Below are 22,838 nucleotides of genomic sequence, written 5' to 3' on the forward strand. Positions count from 1 at the left end.
CAAGCTCCGCCTCCTGGGTTCACATCATTCTCCTGCTTCAGCCTCCCAAGTAGCTGGGATTACAGGCACCCGCCACCACGCCCGGCTAATTTTTTTGTATTTTTGAGTAGAGACAGGGTTTCACTGTGTTAGCCAGGATGGTCTCGATTGCCTGACCTTCAGATCCACCTGCCTTGGCCTAGGGCTGGGATCACAGGCATGAGCCACCATGCCCTGCCGATTTTTTTTATTTTCTAATTTCTGGTGACTGACTTTTTTGATTTTTAGATAAAAGTATGAACTCATGAAGTTCATAATGACTCAGTTGCAGTCATTCTTCTGATGTTCAGATTGTCTCATATTTGGTCAGTGGAAGCTTCTTCAAGCTGGCTTCTGTGTCCCCCACAGCTGCTGCACCCTTGTTAGCCTCACAGCTTGTTTGTATCTGTCTTGTCCTGCACTTGAAATAATCATTTTCTGCAAGAAGCTCCTAGTTTCTTCCAGTGGGAAATGGTAGAGATTGTAATATGGGTGTCTACTTTTAAAAGGTGTGTGTCGGGCGTGCTGGCTCACTCCTGTAATCCCAGCACTTTGGGAGGCCGAGGCAGGCGGATCATGAGGTCAGGAGTTAGAGATCAGCCTGGCCTATATGGTGAAACCCCATCTCTATTAAAAATACAAAAATGAGCCTGGCATGGTGGTGCGTGCACCTATAGTCCCAGCTACTTGGGAGGCTGAGGCAGAAGAATTTCTTGAAGCGGTTGGAGTGAGCCAAGATTGTGCCACAACACTCCAGCCTGGGTGACTAGAGTCAGACTTCATCTCAAAAAAAAAAAAAAAAAGAGGTGTTGTGGCTTTTATTTGATTTTTTTAGAATACTGATTGGTTTCTTTTTTTAACAGGCATGCCCAAAGAACAATACGAGCCCCCTGACCCTCGGAGGATGTATACAATTATGTCTTCTGAGGAAGCAGCAAATGGAAAGAAATCCCACTGGGCAGAGCTTGAAATAAGTGGTAAGACATGGAAGCATGAATTTATGGTATGGAAATTAAGATATGGTAGTAAACTGAGTTTTCTAATGCCAGTACAGGAAAGAAACGATTATATTTTACAAATGTAATATGTTTATAAATGATTGTATTTTAGTAGCTTATCTTAGAAGTAGGAAGGTTCAATGAAAAGAATATGGTTGAGTCAAAGTTCAAAACCCATTCATTGTATATTTTCTCAGTATCAGTGTCCTCTTACAAAATACATAAATGTAAAATAATAACAAGGATGAAATGAAAATATCACATGTTAAATACTAGTGCCCAGTCAAGTATTTGTTCTGGTATTTGATTCTCTGATAAAGTAGGATTGAGCTTTTGCATTAGCAATGATGGATTTCTAGTGGGGTAGGAATGGCTGATCTGTATAGGTTTTGGGGTAGATTTGTTTCTCCTTATTTTCTTCGTTGGCTTCTGAGTCTGAGTCACTGAGGACAGCCTTATTCAGAAACACAAAATCTTAGGAGTTTGAAGTGGACCTCAAATTTTCCTTCCCCTTTTAATGCAATCTGGACATACTCAAAGAAATATATGACCCCTCAGATGTGAGGGATATCCTTTTCCCAGCATCTCTGCCAGTGGGCACAAAGCCTCTTTTTAAATATTTTGAAGATGGTGAAGGGACAGTACTTCTCAGGGCAACCAGTGCTAATGAAGTTTGGTGTTACTGTTGGCCTAATATGCTTCCCCTTTCCTTTCAGTTTGTTCTGATTTTTGCCTTCTGAAATAGTACAAAACACATTTTGTCTTGTTTCATGTGACTGCCCTTGATTTTTTAAAATTTAATGCAGCAGACATACTGAGCATATGCTGTGTGTAAAACATTTTACCTGGCGCTGGCCCACGTGCATGGAAGATATATAAAGTCCCTGTTTAATGGAGCTTATGACATTAGGGAGTGAGAGGAAGGGACTGCACAAGTTTAAATAACTAATAGACAAAACACAACAAATCTAGGTATAAAAGTGCTATATAACAGTAAGCAAAAAGGAAATAAGGATAATATCATTCCTCCTTTGTCAGCTCAAAATTTCTGGTTAACGTATTGAGTAAACTGAAATGCCTGCCTTTGCAGACATAGTAGAGGTCGGTACACACATGGGTCTCTCCTGTTTTCCTTCTTCTGATTTCTAGCGTGCTGCACTTTACGAAACCAAGTTCAGCTCAGTAAGTAGGTGTGGTCATGGAGAGTGAAATTTGTCTTCCTCTCTCCTGTCAGATTTGGCTTTCTGTGCTAGGGGAGCCCAAAGGGAAATATGCACTCTCATTTTGTAGTTATTCTCAAAGCACAGGCTGTCACCACTCCTAGTTTTCTCTTTTAATTTTTTCAGGGTTGGCATTTAACTATATTTACCTCTCCTTTTTTCAGCCCTTATTAGCGGTTTTTGAATTACAATTCCTTTGCTCGTAAGGAAGTTTCCCCTATCTTACAGCATTAGGATATGCTAGAAAGTACTCAGGTCATTGAGATACATCTCTGAGGCTAAGGAGAGGAGAATCTCCTCCACCTTCTCCTCCTTCCACCACATACTGTGAACTCCTTGGTGATTCTGAGTCACTGTTGTCTGCTTACCCTGAACTTTGGGAAGAAGTTCTGGATACACTTATAGGGAAAAACTCTCAAACCATGTTTTTTCTTTGCTCTCACACCACCACAATCATCAACACAAAGGAAGATTTCTGTGACCAAAGGTGTGGGTTTCTTTTCCCCACACACCAAGCAGCAGACACCAGTTATGTGCCCTCCAATTCAATTCCAACGCTATCTACCTAGAGGGAACGTCACATCCCACAGTTTATGGACTCAGTCCCCAAGACTGCCGTCTCCCCCTTCTATCACCAGTCCCGTGTTTGGGCCTCTAGAACTTTGACCAGCTTCAAGTTTGGGTTCCCACGACCCCCTCTTTGAGTTCAATTAATTTGCTTCAGTGGTTCACAGAAGAACTCAGAGAAACATCTGCTTACATTTACCAGTTTATTATAACGGATATTACAAAGGATACAGATGAAAAGATGCACAGGGCATGGTGTAGGGGAAAAAGTGCAGTGTCCATGCCCTCCCTGGGCACACCACCCTTCAGGAGGAATCTCCTGCATTCAGCTATCTAGAAGCTCTCTAAACCGTATTCTTTTGGGTTTTTATGGAGGCTTCATTACATAGGCATGGTTGAAAGCTGTAGAAATGTGGTTATTGGACAAGCAAGGCACATCTGCTCAGACTTTTCTTGGGCTTTTCTGTGTACCATTCCTTCCTCTAAGGTATGGGGCAGGACCCTCTCCGGAATGAGGGTCTTCTGACCCCGTAGTGAGATTAGAGTTCTGCCTTGGGCAAGGGAAAGAAGGATAGGAGAAGGTCATAGAGAGATCCTGTTTCCCGAGACCTTAAGCACTCCAACATTATAACAAAGACTATGGGAGTTAGGAACCAGGAACCGTGTATGAAAACATGAATATATAATACCGTAATACAACATAGGAAGGAAGAGGGGATACTCCTCTAAAGTAACCTTTTTTCATTTATTATTATTATTTAGAGATGAGGTCTTGTAATTCATGTTAGTGAATTATTAGAAGGCCAAAAGCCTTGTAATCACCACCCAGGTCAAAAATTAGAACTTTTTCACTTTCCCCCAAACCCTGTCCATATGCCCCAGCCAGTCACAGCCCCCACCCTGCTCCCAAAATTAACCATTATCCTTCTATAGTTGTTACTTTCTTGTCTTTCCTTGTAGCTTTAACACCAAATTATGTATACAGGGAAGATATTTGGGGATGACAAAACAACTACATATTTTAATTGTGGTGGTTATGTAACTATGCATTTGTAAAGGAATCATAAGACAGTAAGAGTGAATTTTACCGTATGTAGATTATACTTTGACATTTTTTTAAAAGAAATTTTTTTAAAAAGAAATTTTTTTTAAAGATTCAAGGGAGAGTGACAAATAAGCAACATACAGAGAAATAGTCCTCTGAAGCAAATCAATGCACGTGATCAGAATGAATACTAAAAATGATAATTCAAGGAAACTTTCCTGAATTAAAAAAAAAATTCAAACTACCGACTGAAAGAACACACAGTATACCTGAGAATATCAATGTAGAAAAACCAACACCAGGATATATTCTGATAAAATTACTGAGTTTATGGAAAAAGCATATGTTTTGGGCATCTAGGCAAAAAGAGCAAGTACAAGTGACTAGTAAGAAAAGCAGAGTGTCATTAGACCTGCAGCAAGGCTTTATGCCATACCAAAAAAATTTTTTGGAGTAACATATTTAAGATACTTTAAGATTGTGTGAGCCGAGGATCTAGAATTCAGCAAAACTGGCTTTGAAATATAAAGGGCACAAACTGTTACCAAAATACAGGAAACATAGGACATACTGTTGCTATGAACACTTTTTAAAGAATCATCTAGAGAACAAGCTTCTAGACAAAGTGATTGGCGTATGAACTAGTAGGGGGCATTTAATATACAGTGACTTGAAAAACTAAGTCTGAAAATAGGAGTGTATGCAGGTTAAATGGGAAAGCTGATAGTATGTAGTGGGTACATACTGTGACAATGTAGACGGACCACAGTTATGTAAAGGGGGGCAGGGCGGGTAAAGGATATGCACACACAGTTTTATCTGCTCTCAGTAGTCATATTGGTGGGATGAAGCAAATAAATAAATATTCTATCATCCCATGTCCCTGAGAACCAAGACTGTCAGTATTAAAGAAGATGCGGATATAATTATAAAAGAGGGGAACTAAAAGCCCTGTTATCCTGAATTTGAATTAAAAGTTCAGTATGTTTTCATAAGATTTTAGCTTGTATATTTGATATTTTGTCATACATCATGTAAAACTTAAATATATTCATACCTTGTATTTATAAATGCATATGGCTACATATATATGTCCTAGATCTGTCCATTGAAACCTTAGAAACAGTGACTGACTCTAGCTAGAAATATCCCTAGCACTGGCTAATTTTTATTTTTCATAGAGATGAGGTCTCATTATGTTGCTCAGGCTGGTCTTGAACTCCTGGCCTCGAGCAGTCCTCCCATGTTGGCCTCCCAAAGTGCTGGGCTTGCAGACATAAGCCAACTTACTCAGCCCAGACTGGCTTCTTTATTTGTTTCATTTTCACAGATTTAGGAGGTATAAGTACAGTTCTCTTTTTTATATTTTAACAGTCTGTTTATTATTTATTTATCCCTCCATAGAACCACCACCCACACCAAGGAGATTATTTGGAGTGGATCACCACCTAGAGCCTGGACTCTTGACATCTAAGGCTTCCTACTCCCTCATTTTATGGCTTAGGTGAGGGACGTGGTTCAGGCAAAACTGATGTCTCCTTTTGGATACTGCAGAAGCAGGACCTAAGCATACCCATAAAGGTGGCCACACCCATCAAGAGTTGATTGGCAGGCTGGAAGACAGTATTCTCCCAATGAAGGCACTTTTACCTCTATAGTGGGGTGGGAATTGGTTCGCTGGGAGTGTTGTTTTTGGGACAGGGAAGAGTTATTTCCATGGAAAACTTACTTGCAGGTTACAGAGAGAAATGAGGGGAGTTTGCCTACACTGGCCATCTGTGGGGCCAGTGGGGGCTGCAGTATATCTTTGCTACTGAAAGGGGAAGGTTGACGTAGGCATTAAAGCCAAAGAGGCCCTTAGCAATTAGGCCCAGTACCCCTGCGATGATTTTGGAGTGGTTTTCTCTCTCAGCAAGGTCAATAATGGAGGTGATTAGGTAGAGGATCACTGCTAAGAGGGTTTGGAAGAAATTACTCCAGGGCCAATTGATGAATGGTATTTTGGTGTCCAGATCACACATGTAGCTGACAAAATAGCAGCAAGGATCATTTCAGCCACCAACAGGGAGGAATACTCTGGTGTGGAGGCACTTGAAGCAGATAAGGATCACCAGGCACAATGTAATCTTAGCAAACCTGGAGGATTCCCTTTTGGGTGCACAAGAAGTTGACTTCAGCAGCAGGGGAGCCGAGAGGCACTCCGAATCCACCATGGCATGGGCTGACGCAGAAGATGTGCTCACTTGTTCATGGGGTCAAGGACACTGCACACCCAGCCATCTGGCTAGGAAGGGAGCCCCTGGTGTGGAGGGAGTCACAAGTACAGTTTTCTTACCTGGATATGTTGTGTAGTGGTGAAGTCTGTCCTTCTAGTGTACTCATTGCTCTAATAATGAACATTGTACCCAAAAGGTAACTTTTTCTTTCACCTTTTTCGCCCTCCCATGTTTTGGAGTCTTCAGTGTCTTATTTTTCCACTCTGTATGTGCACGTATACCCATTGTTTAGCTCCCACTTGTAAGTAAGAACGTCAGTATTTGACTGTTTCTGAGTTGTTTTGCTTAGGATAACAGCCTCCAGTTCTCTTCAGGTTGCTGCCCAAGATGTGCTTTCATTCTTTTTTATAGCTGAGTAGTATTCCTTGGTGTATAGATACACTACATTTTCTTTATCCAGTCATCCATTGTTGGACACTTACGTTGATGCTGTATCTTTGCTATTGTGAATAGTGCTACAATACACGAGTGCAGGTTATCTTTCTGACGTGATGATTTCTTTCCCTTTGGGTATACCCAGTAGTGGGATTGCTGGATAGAATGGCAGTTCTATTTTTTGTTCTGTGAGAAATCTCCATACGGTTTTCCATACAGGTTGTACTAATTTACAATGCCACCAACAGTGTTTAAGCATTCCTTTTTCTTCATATCCTTGCCAGCATCTGTTGGTTTTGACTTTTTAATAGTAGCCTTTCTGAGTGGTGTAAGATGATATTTCATTGTGGTTTTAATTTGCATTTCTCTGATGATTATTGATGTTGATCATTTTTTTCGTATTTGTTGGCAATTTGTATGTCTTTTGAAAAATATCATTTCATATTCTTTGCCCACTTATTATTAGGGTTGTTTTTTTCATGTTGAGTTGAGTTTCTTGTAGATTCTGTATATTAACCCCTTGTCAGATGTGTAGTTTGCCAATATTTTCTCTCATTCTCTAGACTGTTAATTATCATTATTTTTGCGGCGCAGAAATTTCCTAATGTAATTAAGTCCCATTTATCTATTTGTTTTGAGATACGATGTCTTTGTTCTGTGGCCCAGGCTGGATGGAGTAGTGTAATCTCAAACTTCTGAGCTCTAGTGATCCTCCTGCCTCAGCCTCCCAAGTAGCTAGGACTACAGGTGCACGCAACCATGCCTGGCTTTTTTTTTTTTTGGAAATAGGATCTCACTTTGTCACCCAGGCTGGAGTGCAGTGATGCCATCTCGGCTTCACTGCAGCCTCGATCTCCTGGGTTCAAGCGGTCTTCCTGCCTCAGCGCCTCAAGTAGCTGTGATGATTTGGAAGGCGCACGTCATGGTGAGTTCTTCCGTGCTGCTGTGTGGCCTTCTGGCATGCATTGTTTCTGAGGAAAGGTCATTCTTATCCTTGTTTCTTTTATGTGTGTCTGTTTTCTGTGGCTGCTTTAAGAGTCTCTCCTCATTACTCATTTTATGCAGTGTGATAATGATGTCTTGTTGTAGTTTTGGTTTGTTCTTTCATTTTTCTTGTGCTGCTTAGGTTTTCTTGAACTCGTTGGCTCTAGGTTTCTGGTTTAGGCTACCATTTTTTCAAGTAATTTTTTCTGCCTCCCTACCTTCCCTCCTTGGGGAGTACAGTTGCCTGTATTTTAGGCTACTTGAAGTTGTCTTACAGCTAACTAATGCTATGTTTAATTTATTCTTGCCTTTATTTTCTTTTTTAAAAATATTTTAGGCAGTTTTTATTGCCGTTTCTTCAGTTTTACTAATATTTTTATTTGCAGTATCTAATCTGCCATTAATTCCATCTAGTAATAGTATAGTTTTCATCACAAATTGAGCCATGGATGTTTTTTATATCATTCATGCTGTTACTGAACATTTTCCCTACTTTTTTGCGTATATTTAATACAAGTACCTTTTAATGCCCTTACCTACTGATTCATCTTTTTCATTTCTGGGTTGATTTTAATTTATTTCTGTCTTCTACTTCGTGTACCTGGTAATTTTTTTTTTTTTTTTTTTTTTTTTTTTTTTTTTTTTTGAGACAGAATCTCGCTCTGTCGCCCAGGCTGGAGTGCAGTGGCCGGATCTCAGCTCACTGCAAGCTCCGCCTCCCGGGTTTACGCCATTCTCCTGCCTCAGCCTCCCGAGTAGCTGGGACTACAGCCACCCGCCACCTCGCCCGGCTAGTTTTTGTGTATTTTTTCATAGAGACGGGGTTTCACGGTGTTAGCCAGGATGGTGTCTATCTCCTGACCTCATGATCCACCCGTCTCGGCCTCCCAAAGTGCTGGGATTACAGGCTTGAGCCACCGCACCCGGCCGTACCTGGTAATTTTTTATCAGACACAGTGTACTGTGCATTTTACCTTCTTTGGTGGCCAGATATTATATCCCTAGAAGTACTCTTGAGCTTTCTTCTGAGATACAGTTAAACTATTTGGAAACAGTTTGATTCACTTAAAGCTTACTTTAAAGTAATACTTTCCCGAATACTCTGTTAATAGGTTTCCTATGCCGACTGGTGGAATACAAATTGTTCCTGACCCATGTGATCCCCAAGGATTGTTCCCTCAGCTTGCTTTTTTTTTTGAGACGGAGTTTTGCTCTTGTCACCCAGGCTGGAGTGCACTGGTGCAGTCTCGGCTCACTGCAACCTCCGCCTCCCGGTTCAAGTGATTCTCCTGCCTCAGCCTCCTGAGTAGCTGGGAGTACAGGCACCCGCCACCATGCCCAGCTCATATTTTGTATTTTTAGCAGTAACGGGGTTTTACTATGGTAGCCAGGCTTTTCTTGAACTCCTCTCCTCCGGTGATCCGACTGCCTCGGCCTCTCCAAGTGCTGGGATTACAGGCATGAGCTACCGCACCCGGCCCGCTCTGCTGTTTTCAATTTTTCTCCACCCCATCCTTGGTCCCTGGCCTCAGGTTATTTCTCACATGTATTTGCTGATCATTGTGCAGTCGAAGACTCAGGGGGCAGGCCCCATCCTTTTCAGATCTCCAGAGCTTTGTATCTGTGTAGCTCGTTCCTCTTTGGCAGTCTGTCCTGTGGACTCGAGCCACCTTGGCCTCTCCAGACTCCTAGCTTCATTTCCTCAACTTGTGTATTACATAGACTACCTGGGTTCTGTCCCTTTGCAGTACTATCAGGAAAGTTCCAGTAAGCTGGAACTGTGATCACTGCTCACTTTGTGGTTTCCTATCTGTTACTCGTCACTGTCCTGTGCTGTGTGGTATCTAGTGTCTAAAAAATGATTTTCTAATATATTTTGTCTGGTTTCTTAGTTGTTGTAGGTAGGAGGATAAATTCAGTTCCTGTTACTCTATCTTATCCAAAAGTTTAGTAAGCCTATCATATATATTTTTTAAAAGACCGTGTCTGATAACTTCAGTATCTGAATCTTCTGGGGGTTCCTTTGGTCTGTTAATTTGTTGAATGCTGGAAATAGTAGAATGTCTTGATGGTATTTTCTTCCTTAGGAGTGAATTTACTTTTGTGTTTCCCCGGCAGTTGTAGAGGGGTAAATGGCCTTAATCTTACTAGGGTTTTAGCAGGACACAATGGCCGGTAATTCCAGCACTTTAGAAGGTCTTGGCGGGCAGATCACCTGAGATCAGGAGTTTGAGACCAGCCTGGCCATCACAGTGAAACCCTGTCCCTACTAAAAATACAAAAAATTAGCTGGGCGTGGTGGCAGGCACCTCCCAGCTACTTGGGTGGCTGAGGCAAGAGAATCGCTTGAACCTGGGAGGCAGCGGTTACAGTGAGCCAAGATCATGCCATTGCACTCCAGCCTGGGTGACAGAGCGAGACTCTGTCTCAAAAAAATAGAAAAGAAAAAGAAAAAAGTAATAATAATTACAGTTTCATTGAATTTGAATCAGATGTTCAGTGCTTGTGAGGGTTGGCCTATTGCTGGGTCACCTTATTCCATTTGTAGCTGCCAGCTGAAATTCAGTGGGTTTTTTTGTTTGTTTGTTTGTTTGAATCAGAGTCTCTGTCACCCAGACTCCAGTGCAGTGGCGCAATCTTGGCTCACTGCAACCTCTGCCTCCCAGGTTCAAGCAATTCTTCTGACTGAGCCTCCTGAGTAGCTGGGGCTACAGACGCCTGTCACCACGCCTGGCAAATTTTTATATTTTTGGTAGAGACAGGGTTTCACTATATTGGCCAGGCTGGTCTCGAACTTCTGACCTTGTGATCCACCCGACTCAGCCTCCCAAGTGTAATCCCAAAGTACTGGGATTACTGGTGTGAGCCACCGCACCCAGCCAACTTGGTGGTTTAAGAGAGTCTTCTTCCCAGCTGTGTAAGATGGCTAGTTCTGCTGAGTGCCTCATTCTCTCATTTCCAGCTTTTGGCTCATTGACTTGCCTCTTAGCTGCTGCTTGTGATTCTTTTCCTCTAGAGAGGTAAAGTGGTGGGACATGTCCTCCTATTACCTGTCAGTACTTCCCTTCTCTCCAGGTTCTTTGTCACACCTTTCCTGCCATTGTAGTTCTCCTGTGCTTTTGAAGTTGTGCTTTTGTGCGGTTTTTAAAAATCTCGTATTTCTTTCCCTCATTGGAATGGTTGGTCAACACAAACTACTCTTGTTACAGGAAGCTGAAATCAGACATGAACAAACTTTAAAATACTGCCTGAAGATCTGAAAATATCAAACAACTCTTATGTTTGTTTTGTTTCTATTACATGGGTACAGCACTGTGGTTGCCTGCTCTTGAGGGACACCTGTAGCCCACAACAGCTGTACTTGTCCTAGGCCCTTGAGATGGCAGTGCAGGGCAGAGAAATGTACTAATCAGAGCCACACTCAGGAAGCTTCCAGAAAATCCACTTGGGTCTGAACTCTTCATAGTCACTAAATGATCTTTGAGTCAGATGCCTATAGTCCCCACCTTCGCCTTGGTTTACTTTATGGCATTCTCCAACATTTTGAAGCCTTGAAACAGCGAGAATGTTGGCTCTATTCATACTTATTTTTCCATGAAGGAATGATAGACCATATCTCTCAAATTCTAGATTATGCTCTTCCGAGGTTGTAGTTTGTTGTTGTTGTTTTTTTTTTTTTTTTGAGACGGAGTCTCACTCTGTTGCCCAAACTGGAGTGCAGTGGTGCAATCTCTGCTCACTGCAAGCTCCGCCTCCCCTGTTCACACCATTCTCCTGCCTCAGCCTCCTGAGTAGCTGGGACTATAGGTGCCCGCCACCACGCCCGGCTACTTTCTTTTATATTTTTAATAAAGACAGGGTTTCACTGTGTTAGCCAGGACGGTCTCAATCTCCTGACCTCATGATCCGCCCACCTCGGCCTCCCAAAGGGCTGTGATTATAGGCGTGAGCCACCATGCCTGGCCCTGAGGTTGTTTTAAAAAGAGAATATTACATGTAGCTCTATTTTTTTTTTTTTTAAGATGGAGTCTTGCTGTGTTCCCCAGGCTGGAGTTCAGTGGCACAATCTCGACTCACTGCAGCCTCCACCTCCTGGGTTCATGCAATTCTCCTGCCTCAGCCTCCCCAGTAGCTGGAACTACAGGCCCGCGCCACCACACCCGGCTAATTTTTTGTATTTTTAGTAGAGACGGGATTTCACCATGTTGACCAGGCTGGTCTCAAACTCCTGACCTCCAGTGATCCACCCGCCTTGGCCTCCCGAAGTGCTGGGATTACAGGCATGAGCCATTGCACCCAGCTGCTTGTTAGTTTTTTTCTATATCTGCAAATGCATAGTTATTTTGATTTCCTGGTAGGTATACTAATTACACCTAGTTCTTTTAGTGTTTGCTAATCACCCGCCTGATTTCAGAACACACAAATTGATTTCTCTTGTCTCTTGGCATTTAGCAATAAAGGGTGCTGGGTATTTTAGAATGAAATCACTTATCAAAACAGGGCTCTTAACGTAGGTCAGGATAATCCCAGTTTAATTCCTCCAGTCACTTAACTGCTTAAAAGTAAATGCAAGTTTTGGGGTACTTAGGAGTATGTATAATTTTGTGGCGAAGAAGTAGATAAGTATCATGAGATTATCAAACGGTGACTTCCTTTTTGTTCATTGACCTCTTCCAGAAAATTAGGATCCTTAATTTCTTGTATTGCATAGTTCCGTGGTAGAGATTTATCTTTCTCCAGTACATTATGTTCTTTTACTTCTGTTACTAATCTTTTAAACTCTGAATTTTTTTTTTTGAGACGGAGTCTTGCTCTGTCGCCCAGGCTGGAGTGCAGTGGCGCGATCTCCCCTCACTACAAGCTCCGCCTCCCGGGTTCACGCCATTCTCCTGCCTCAGCCTCCGAAGTAGCTGGGACTACAGGCGCCCGCTACCACGCCCGGCTAATTTTTTTGTAGTTTTAGTAGAGACGGAGTTTCACCGTGTTAGCCAGGATGGTCTTCTCGATCTCCTGACCTCGTGATCTGCCCATCTCGGCCTCCCAAAGTGCTGGGATTACAGGCGTGAGCCACCGCACCCGGCGTAAACTCTGATTTTTTAAACGAAAATGAAGTACCACGTTTTGAAATTTGTTTTTTTTTTTTTGCTTCATTTGTTGTGAACCTGTTTCCACATCAGTGTACATAACGATTTCATTCTAAAAGAGAATGGCTAAGGAATATTATATGAATGAAACATAATTAAGTATGCTCTATTAATGATCATTTATATTTCTCATTTTCCCCAACTACCAACAATATATTATCTTAGCATACCTGAACAAGTGTTTTCATAAGGTAAATCACAAATTGTGGAATTGATGGGTCAAAGAATACTCAGGTGTAACATTTTAGTAGATATTACCAGATTGGCTTCCAAATAGTTGCATCTTTCCCATAATGAAAGAATGTGTCTGTTTCCCCTTTTGCCTTGTCAATATTGGATATTAGTCTTTTTTATTTTGCTATCATAAACATTTTTTATTACTGAGTATGAAGATTTGTTTTTAATATGCTTTGTTTTTTAAGTGACCTGTTCTCACCCATTGTTCATTTTCCTGTTGATTTCTTCGTCTGTTTGTTTTCTTTTCTCTCATTATACAACTCACAGGAAATCATGAGGGCAGGGACATGGTATTATTTACCATTCTGTCCCCATACCAGCATGGTGGATACTGAAAATTGATGAATGGTTAGCTTCCGTACACGTTGGTGTCTTCCCCATATAGAAAGAAGTTTTATGTTTTAATGAATTCAAACCTGACAACTGTTTTCATGTTTGGATTCTAGGATTTGAGTTATGCTGAGAACTATTCTGTTTCATTTCTTTCCTGGTTTTTTGGTACTTAGAAATTTATTCCAAAATTATATGTGTGTATGGTAGAGATCTGAGTTCTCCTTGTCTTCCTGCCTTTACCTCATATATGATCTATGCTTTTACTTGGCTTTTTTCCTTTCCCTTATTCACAGACTTTGTGGTTTTCTTTCTGGCTACCTTCTGCCTTCTTGAAATGTCAGCTTATTTTTCTGGCAGATAGAATTATGATCACCCTCTATGGGAAAACGAGGTATACAAGTTGGCAGACTTTTAAAATGAACCTCCATAAATCCATAGAAGTTGTATGTCTCCATTCAGGAGCTCTGTTTGCTTCTTTAGGCATACCCTTCCCCTCTCTTGAGTGAAGCGGGCAAAGACACAGAAAACATGGTAGGGAACCAGGCACAGGGGCTCACGCCTGTAGTTCCAACTACTTGGGAAGCTGAGGCAGGAGGATCATATGAGCCCAGGAGTTAAAGGCTGCAGTGAGCTGTGAGCAAGCACAACACTGTGACAGAATGAGACCCTGTCTCAAAAAAACAACAAATTGTTTTATATTAAATGCCTTATTCATACTGACTGTCAGCTGTGTGTTTTCAGTTTGTGGTATGGTGTCTGTTCTGTTTACAGCAAAGTAAGGGAAATACCTTCTTGGATTAAGATAGACTTTATTATACAGTTTTACTGAAGTATAGTTGACATTCAAAAATTGGCATGCATGAAGTGAATAATGTGTATATTTTGACTGTGTACACCTGTGAAACCATCACCACAATCAAGAATGATCATATTCGTCTGTCCTGAAAGTTTGTGATCCTTCCTTCCCCACCTCTCCTGTTTCTCCATTCCTTCCCCCATTTCTAAGCAACCGCTGTTCTGCTTTCTATGACTATAGATTAGTTTGCATTTTGTGGAATTTTTGTATAAATGATGTTTTTTAGTATGTACACTTTTTTCTTTTTTTCATGCAAGTGGACACCTTGCATTTTTTTGTTGTTGTTTTTGGTGATTTTGTTCTGCTCTTACCCTCTGTACTTACTCAGTAGTTCATCCATAGTGTTTTGCTGGTCGTTAGTAGTGCATTCTTTTATTACTGAGTAGTAGTTCATTGTATGGCTATGCCAGCATTTGTTTATTTGTTCTCCTATTGAACACACTTGGGTTGTTTCCAATATTTGACTATTACAAATAAAGCTGCCGTGAACATTCCCCTTTGTGTGGGCATAACTTTTATTTCCTAAAAATAGAATTGATCATACGGTAAGCGTACGTTTAACTTTCTAAAGAACTGAAACTGAGGCGGGGCACGGTGGCTCAAGCCTGTAATCCCAGCACTTTGGGAGGCCAAGTCGGGCGGATCACAAGGTCAGGAGATCGAGACCATCCTGGCTAACACGGTGAAACTCCATCTCTACTAAAAAAATACAAAAAACTAGCCGGGCGAGGTGGTGGGCACTTGTAGTCCCAGCTACTCGGGAGGCTGAGGCAGGAGAATGGCGTAAACCCGGGAGGCGGAGCTTGCAGTGAGCTGAGATCCGGCCACTGCACTCCAGCCTGGGCGACAGAGCGAGACTCCGTCTCAAAAAAAAAGAACTGAAACTGGTTTGCAAAGACGTCTTGTTTTATATTCCTACTAGATGTCTTTGATCCATGCCCTCACCAGCACAAGTCTTAAATTTAGCCATTCTTCTGGGTATGTAGTACTATCTCAGAGTGGTTTAAATTTGCATTTCTCTAATGACTCCCAATTTTGAGCATCTTTTCATGTGATTATTTGCCATCTGTTTATATCTTCTTTGGTGAAGTATCTGTTAGATATTTCACTCGGTTTGAAAATTATGTTTTATTTCTTTCTCTCCTTTTTTTTAGACAGTCTCGCTCAGCTAATTTTTGTATTTTTATTAGAGATGGGAGTTTCACCATATTGGCCAGGCTGGTCTTGAATCACCCTGACCTTCAGTGGTCTGCCTGTCTTGGCCACCCAAAGTGCCAGGCGTGAGCCACCGCACCTGGCCCCTCTTTTTCTGTCTCTGTCACTCTTTCTCTCCCTTTTTCTTTCTTTGTCTCTTTTTCTTTTATTTTTTTCTTTTGACATGGGGTCTTGCTCTGTCACCCAGGGTGGAGTACAGTGGCACAGCCTTAGCTCACTGTAACCTTGAACTCCTGGGCTCAAGTGATCCTCACTCCTCAGCCTCCCGAGTAGCTTGGGACTATGGGTGTGTGCCACCATGTCTGGCTAATTTTAATCTTTTTTTAGAGACTGAAATCAGCCTAGGCAACATAGTGAGACCAAAACTCCTGGCCTCCCGCGATCCTCCCGCCTCCGCATTCCAAAGTGCTAGGATTAAAGGTGTGAGCCACCATGCCCTGCTTTGTTTTCTTAATATTGAATTTTGAGAGTTTTATATGATAAGCCCTGAAATTAGGTAATGTTAGCCCTATAGCTGTGTTCTTTTTCAACATTGTTTAGATGTTTTCTTTTTTTTTTTTTTGAAACAGAGTCTCATTCTGTCGCCCAGGCTGGAGTGCAGTGGCTCAGTCTCGGCTCACTGCAAGGTCCTCCTCCCTGGTTCGCCATTCTCCTGCCTCGGCCTCCCAAGTAGCTGGGACTACAGGCGCCCACCACCATGCCCAGCTAATTTTTTGTATTTTAAGTAGAGACAGGGTTTCACTGTGTTAGCCAGGATGGTCTGGATGGTCTCAAATCTCCTGACCTCATGATCCACCCACCTCGGCTTCCCAAAGTGCTAGGGTTACAGGCGTGAGCCACCACACCCGGCCTCAACATTGTTTAGATGTTTTCTAAGTCCTTTGAATTTCCATATGAATTTTAGGATCGGTTTACAAATTTCAAACTTGGCATTTTTGGGGGAATTGTGTGTTAACTCTGTAGACCAGTTTGGGGAGAGCTAACCTCTTGATACTGAGTTTTCTCACCTGTGAACTCCATGTATCTCTTCATTTATTTTGGACTTCCTTACTTTCTGTTAGCATTGTTTTGTAGTTTTGACTATACATTTTTTTGGTCAGATAGTTTTGATGCTGTTGTAAATTGTGTCATTTTAGATTTCAGTTTCTGATTGTTCATTATACAGAAATATACACTTTTTTGGTATATTGACCTTGCTAAATTTTCTTGTTAGTGACATTTTTGTAGATACCATAGGATTAGTTATATAAATACATGGGATTAGTTACATACATGTGCTGTTTGTAAAGACAGTTTTACTTCTGCCTTCCAAATCCTTTGTTTTTCTTGCTTTATCGTATTGGCTGGAACCTCCAGTATAATGCTTACTGGGCATAGTGAGAGTGGACATTCTTGCTTTGTTTCTCATGTTAGGAGGAAACCATTAATTCCTTTACCACTAAGCTTCTTGTAGAAGTCTTTTAACAGGGTTAAGAAGTTCTATATTTATTTATTATTATTTTTTTTGAGATGGAGTTTCACTCTTGTTGCCCAGGCTAGAGTGCAGTGGCATGATTTCGGCTCACTGCAACCTCCACCTCCCAGGTTCAAGGCATTCCGCTCCTGAGTAATTGGAACTATAGGTGTGACCCACCACGCCTGGCTAAGTTTTTGTATTTTTAGTAGAGACGGGGTTTCGCTGTGTTGGCCAGGCTGGTCTTGAACTCCTGACCTCAGGTGATTCCCCACACCTCGGCCTCCCACAGTGCTGGGATTACAGGCGTGAGCCACTGTGCCCAGCCAAGAAGTTCTGTTCTTAATTTACTGCATTCTTTTTTTTAAAATCAGGAATGGATATTGCATTTTCATCAGTCTTTTTTTTGTTTTTTAAAGTGCATCTATTTAGATGATTTTTAGTCTGCTAAGATAATAAATTTACAGTGATTTTGGAATGTTAAACCTTTAATTTCTGAAATAATCTTGGTTGTTATCTTTTCAGTATACTGCTGGATTTGATTTGCTAAGATTTTGTTAAGAATTTTTGCATTTATATTCATAAGGTTTTTTTGTGCTTTTCTTGTACTGTTTTTGCCTGGGTGGTATCAGGGTGATACTTCAGAATAATGTGGAGAGTGCCCTTTCATCTTTAGCTTTCTGCATGGATTTGAGTATAATTGGCATTATGTTGTCTTTAAATGTTTGGTGGTGTTTACCAGTGAACCAGTGTGGTGGTAGAATTTTGTGTAGGCAGGTTTTTCAGTATAAATTCAATTTTTGTAATGTATTATTGGTCTATTTAGGTTCCTGTTTCTTTTTTTGAGTGTAGTTTGGTACCCTCTGTGTATGAAATTGTCCATTTCATGTGGTTTGTTGTTATTTATTGGAATAATATTCAAAATATTTTTATAATCTTTTAATAATTAAGGTATAGTTACCTATAGGCAACTTCACCCTTTTTAGTGTATAGTTATAGAAGTTTTGGCAAACCTACAGTTGTGTAACTAGCACTAAAATCAAGATAGAAGTCAGGCCCAGTGGCTCACACCTGTAATCCTACCACTTTGGGAGGCTGAGGCAGGTGGATTGCCTGAGCTCAGGAGTTCGAGACCACTCTGGGCAACACAGTAAAACCCTGTCTCTACTAAAATACAAAAGAATTATCCAGGCATAGCAGCGTGCTCCTGTAGTCACAGCTACTCGGGAGGCTGAGGCAGGAGAATTGCTTGAACCCCGGAAGCGGAGGTTACAGTGAGCTGGGATCACATCATTGCATTCCAGCCTGGGCGACAGAGGAAGACTCTGTCTCCAAAAAAAAAAAAAAAAAGAGAGAATAGTTCTGTTGTCCCTAGTCCCAACCACTAGGGAGGCTGAGGTGGGAGTGTCACTTAAGCCTATGAGTTCAAGTGCAGCCTGGTCAACATTGTGAGACCTTGTCTGTATTAAAAAAAAAAAGTTCTATTGTTCCCCCAAATCTCCAGTGACTGTAGTCAGCCTCCTTCCTTCACCCAGAGCCTCTGATCTTTTTTCTGTTCTTACAGTTTTTTTCTTTGTAAGAATGCCATATATATGGCATAATAGAGTATGTAGCCTTTTACATTTCATAGAAGTTGTATGAGTGAGTAGTTCATTACTCAGTAGCATTTCATTGTCTTCATGTATCATTATGTGTTCCTTTCCCAGTTGAAGAATTGTTTTTGAGTTGTTTGCTATTTCTGGAAATCATGATAAAGCCACTGTAAACATTTGAACAGATTTTTATGATCTATATCTTTTTAATACTTAAAAATATATAGTGGTTTTGATCTTTCATTCCAGGTCATAGTAATTTGTATCTTTTCCCTTTTTCTCCTGATCAGCGTGGCCAGAGGTTTATCAGTTTCACTCTACCTCTCAAAGAACCAGCTTTTGGGTTATTGGATTAGTTGGTTTTCCCTTATATATTTCATTGATCTCTGCTCTTAGACTTACCTCCTTTCTTCTGCTTAGTTTGCATTTAAATTTTTTCCCCCTAGTTTGTTAAGACAGAAGCCAAGGTCATTGATTTGAGACTTTAATTCTTTTCTACTGCTTTAGCTACATCCCACACAATTTGGTGTCTTTTTATGTTTTCATTTTCTTTCAGTTCAAAATACTTCTGATTAGTCTTTTGATTGCTTCTGACCAGGGAGTTATTTAATTTCCAATATTTGGGTATTCTCCAGATATCTTTGTTGATTTCTAATTTAATTCCAACATATTTTTGTCAGAAAATGTACTGTTTGATATTTTAATCTTTTAATTTTTCAACTTGTTTAATGACCCAGCATGTGATTTGTCTTGGTAAATATTCTTTGTGTACTTGAAAAGAATGTGTATTCTGGCCTGGCGCAGCCGCTCACACCTGTAATCCTGGCACTTTGGGAGGCCGAGGTGGGTGTACCACAAGGTCAGGAGTTCGAGACCAGCCTGGCCAATAATGGTGAAACCCAGTGTCTAGTAAAAATATAAAAATTAGCGGGGCGTAGTTGTGGGCGCCTGTAATGCCAGCTACTCTGGAGGCTGAGGCAGGAGAATCGCTTGAACTTAGGAGGTGGAGGATGTCGTGAGCCGAGATCACACCACTGCACAGAGTGAGCCTTTGTCTCAAAAAAAAAAAAAAAAAAAAAAAGTGTATCCTACTGTTATTGGGTAAAGTATTATAGAAATATTAATGAGGTCAAGTTTATTGATAGTTCTGTTGAGGTCTTCTATATCCCTTCTGATTTTCTTTCTTGTTAATTGAGAGAAAGTTTCTGAAATCTCTCTGGATTTGTCTATTTCTTCCTGAAGTTCTGTCATGTTTTGCTCATACTTTGTTACTAGTTGCATAAACATTTAGGATTGTATGTCATTTTGATGAGCTGACTGATTTATCATTATGACTTATCATTATGAAGTGACCTTCTTTCTCCCTGGGAATATTCTTTGCTCTAAAATCTGCTTTGCTATTAGTATAGCTGTTTCTTTTTCTTTTTTCTTTTTTAACCAGTATTAGCATTATTTACATTTATTCATACTCAGATTCTATTTGTCTTTGTATTTGAAGTGTGTTTCTTGCAGGCATTGCAGAATTTGGTCTTTTTTTAAAATGCTGATTGACAGTCCATTTTATGTGGGTTCTTTCAACCATTTTTTTTTTTTTTTTTTTTAAGATGGAGTCTTGCTCTGTCGCCCAGGCTGGAGTGCAGTGGCACAATCTCAGCTCACTGCAAGCTCTGCCTCCCGGGTTCACGCCATTCTCCTGCCTCAGCCTTTCAAGTAGCTGGGACTACAGGCGTCTGTCACCACGCCCGGCTAATTTTTTGTATTTTTAGTAGAGACGGGATTTCACCGTGTTAGCCAGGATGGTCTCGATCTCCTGATCTCGTGATCCACCAGCCTCAGCCTCCCAAAGTGCTGGGATTACAGGCGTGAGCCACCGCACCCGGTCCAACCATTTGATTTTAATATGATTATTCCTATCGTTAGATTTAAAATTCCCCATCTTGCTATTTGTTTTTTATTCATATCATTTATTCTTTGTTCTATTTTTTCTTCACTGTCTTGTTTTGAAATAATAAAGCTTCTTTATTTTTTCTTCACATCTTGCTTTGAAATAATAGAGCTTTTTAAAAATCATTCCATTTTACCTCCTTTGTTTGGCTTTTTTGGCTGTAACACTTTATTAGTTAAGGCTCATGGTGTCTCCTGTCAGGTAGATGAGCTGGCAGTGAATCATTTCACCTTTTCTTTACAGGTTGGGTATCTCTTAACTAGAATATCCCTTGGGATCAAAAGTGATTTAGATTTCAGATTTTTTTTTAAATTTTTGAATATTTACATATATGTATGTAATGAGATATCTTGGGGATGGAACCCAAGTCTAAAACTTGAAATTCATTTATGGTTCATATATACTTTATACAAATAGCCTGAAGGTAATTTTATCCAATATGTTAAATTTTGTACATGAAACCAAGCTTATCTACATTGAACCATGAGAAAGCAAGGAAGTCTCTATTTCATGTCATTGTTCCAAAAGTTGCAGGTTTTGGAGCATTTTGGATTTTGGATTAGGGATGCTCAGGCTTTGTCAGAAGTTAATTTGCCTTCATTTTTGGAAGCTCTTTTTGGTAATTTGCTAGGTTGACATAATTTTTTTTTTTTTTCTTAGAGTACATTTAAAGTTTTTACTCCTGGCCGGGCGCCGTGGCTCACACCTGTAATCCCAGCTCTTTGGGAAGCCAAAGTGGGCAAATCACCTGAGATCAGGTGCCCGAGACCAGCCTGGCCAACATGGTGAAATCCCATCTCTCCTAAAAATACAAAACTTAGCTGGGCATGGTGCTGTGCGCCTGTAATCCCAGCTACCCAGGAGGCTGAGGCAGGAGAACCGCTGGAACCTGGGAGGCAGAGGCTGCAGTAAGCTGAGATCCTGCCATTGCACTCCAGCCTGGGCGACAGAGTGAGACTCCGTCAAAAACAAAAAAGAGATTTTGCTCCTCTGTCAGTCTCTCTTATTGTTTACAGCTGGGAGTCTGCTGCATTTTATCTTTGCTCCTCCTATAGGGAATGTTTTCCCCCTCCTCTGGTGGCTTTTTAGATTTTCTCTTTTAAGCCATTTGATTAAGATGTACATGTAATTTTCTTTTCTTCCTTTTTATGAAATTTTCATATGTTTGGGTTTATGGAGTTGTCTGTCTGTTTTGAGCCGGAGTCTCACTGTGTCACCCAGACTGGAGTGCAGTGGCGCCAGCTCAGCCCACTGCAACCTCCACCTCCCAGTTTCAAGTGATTCTCCTGCGTCAGTCTCCCTAGAAGCTGGGATTACAGGCACCCACCAGCATACCTGGCTAATTTTTGTAGTTTTACCATGTTGGCCAGGCTGGTCTTGAACTCCTGACTTCAGGTGATGTACCTGTCTCAGCTTCCCAAAGTGATGGGATTACAGGCATGAGCCACTGCATCCTGCCCTCATTGAGTTTTTTGTATCTGTGAGTTTAGAGTTTTCGTCAAACATAGACATTTTCTGCTGTTTTTTCTCTTGTGTAACAACTTGAGATACAATTCACGCACTGTACAGTTCACCCATTTAAAGTGCAAATTTAGTGGGTTTTATATATTCACAGAGTTGTGCCACATTTGCCACAATCTGAACATTTTCATCATCCCAAAAAGGAACCCTGCACCCGTTAGCAGTCCTTCCTCTGACATTTAGGAACAAAATCTAGCCTCAGTTCTGTGTGAACTTGGGGGTTGCTGCCTCCACAATCCTTTCAGGTGTTTTTTTCCCTCTGGCTCAGGCAGTTTCTTACATGCATGTGCCGATCAATACTCTGTTGACAACAAGCCAGGGAGTTGGGGGCCCCTTCAGATCTCTGGACTTCTCTCTGTTCTCTTCTCTTCTCTCTAATGTTCTGCCTCTTGATTTCTAATTACCTTGGCTTCCCTGGACTCTCTGTCTCTGGAACTCAGGGAGGATCACTATCCTCTACCTGGGATTCCCCTCCTTGGGCTGCCTCCTGTAAGTGCTGTCCAAGGAGTAAGCTGAGACAGTTATAGGGTCTACCTTGTTTGCTTCCCACCCTTCAGGAATGACTCTCCTGCACTGGTTGGTGTCTCATCTTAGAAATTTGCTGATTCATGTATATTATCTGATATGATAGTTGTCACAGGTGGCATGGTAAATTTAATTATTGTTACTCTATCTTGGTAAGAAGTCTCAAGGTTGCGTTTTCTTCAGCCAATACAAAATTAGTCAGTTCTGAAAGACTGGTATGTTTTCGTTACATTTGTTTCATTCTCTCTCAGATTAGATCCTGAACCAGTAAGGAGATTATGGGGAACATTCTTAGATTGTAGAAACCATTGACAATTTATCAAGAAGTACACAAAGTACAAATTTATTATTGCATTGAAAGATTTTATCATTCTATTCTTAGTCACTGAATCTTATGCCTACTACTATTTGATTAGAAAGGTCTGACTTAATATTTGAAGTGTTTCTGGGCAAGTGTTTTTACTTGCTAACACATAATACAGATGCTGCTTAGCTCTGTGGTTCTTCATGCAGTTATCACTTGGGTACTCTGGT

At 41.0% G+C, this 22,838-nt stretch overlaps 1 protein-coding gene across 8 annotated transcripts in view; it reads left to right on the forward strand.

Moving 5' to 3' along the window:
- CNOT6 (CCR4-NOT transcription complex subunit 6) overlaps window positions 1-22,838 on the forward strand; it is an 88,981-nt gene that overhangs the window by 36,005 nt on the left and 30,138 nt on the right. For 7 of the 8 annotated variants that reach the window (XM_010375029.2, XM_030927215.1, XM_010375030.2 and 4 more), the window contains one exon: window positions 882-995. In XM_010375029.2, the coding sequence (XP_010373331.1) occupies window positions 884-995 (112 nt within the window). In that variant the 5' untranslated portion in view covers window positions 882-883. Of the gene's footprint in view, window positions 1-881; window positions 996-7,406; window positions 7,425-22,838 lie in introns of those variants that run through there. The other variant, XM_030927218.1, reaches the window with a different exon arrangement.

Source organism: Rhinopithecus roxellana, chromosome 3 (assembly GCF_007565055.1).
Source record: "Rhinopithecus roxellana isolate Shanxi Qingling chromosome 3, ASM756505v1, whole genome shotgun sequence".
NCBI classification, from domain to species: Eukaryota; Metazoa; Chordata; class Mammalia; order Primates; family Cercopithecidae; genus Rhinopithecus; species Rhinopithecus roxellana.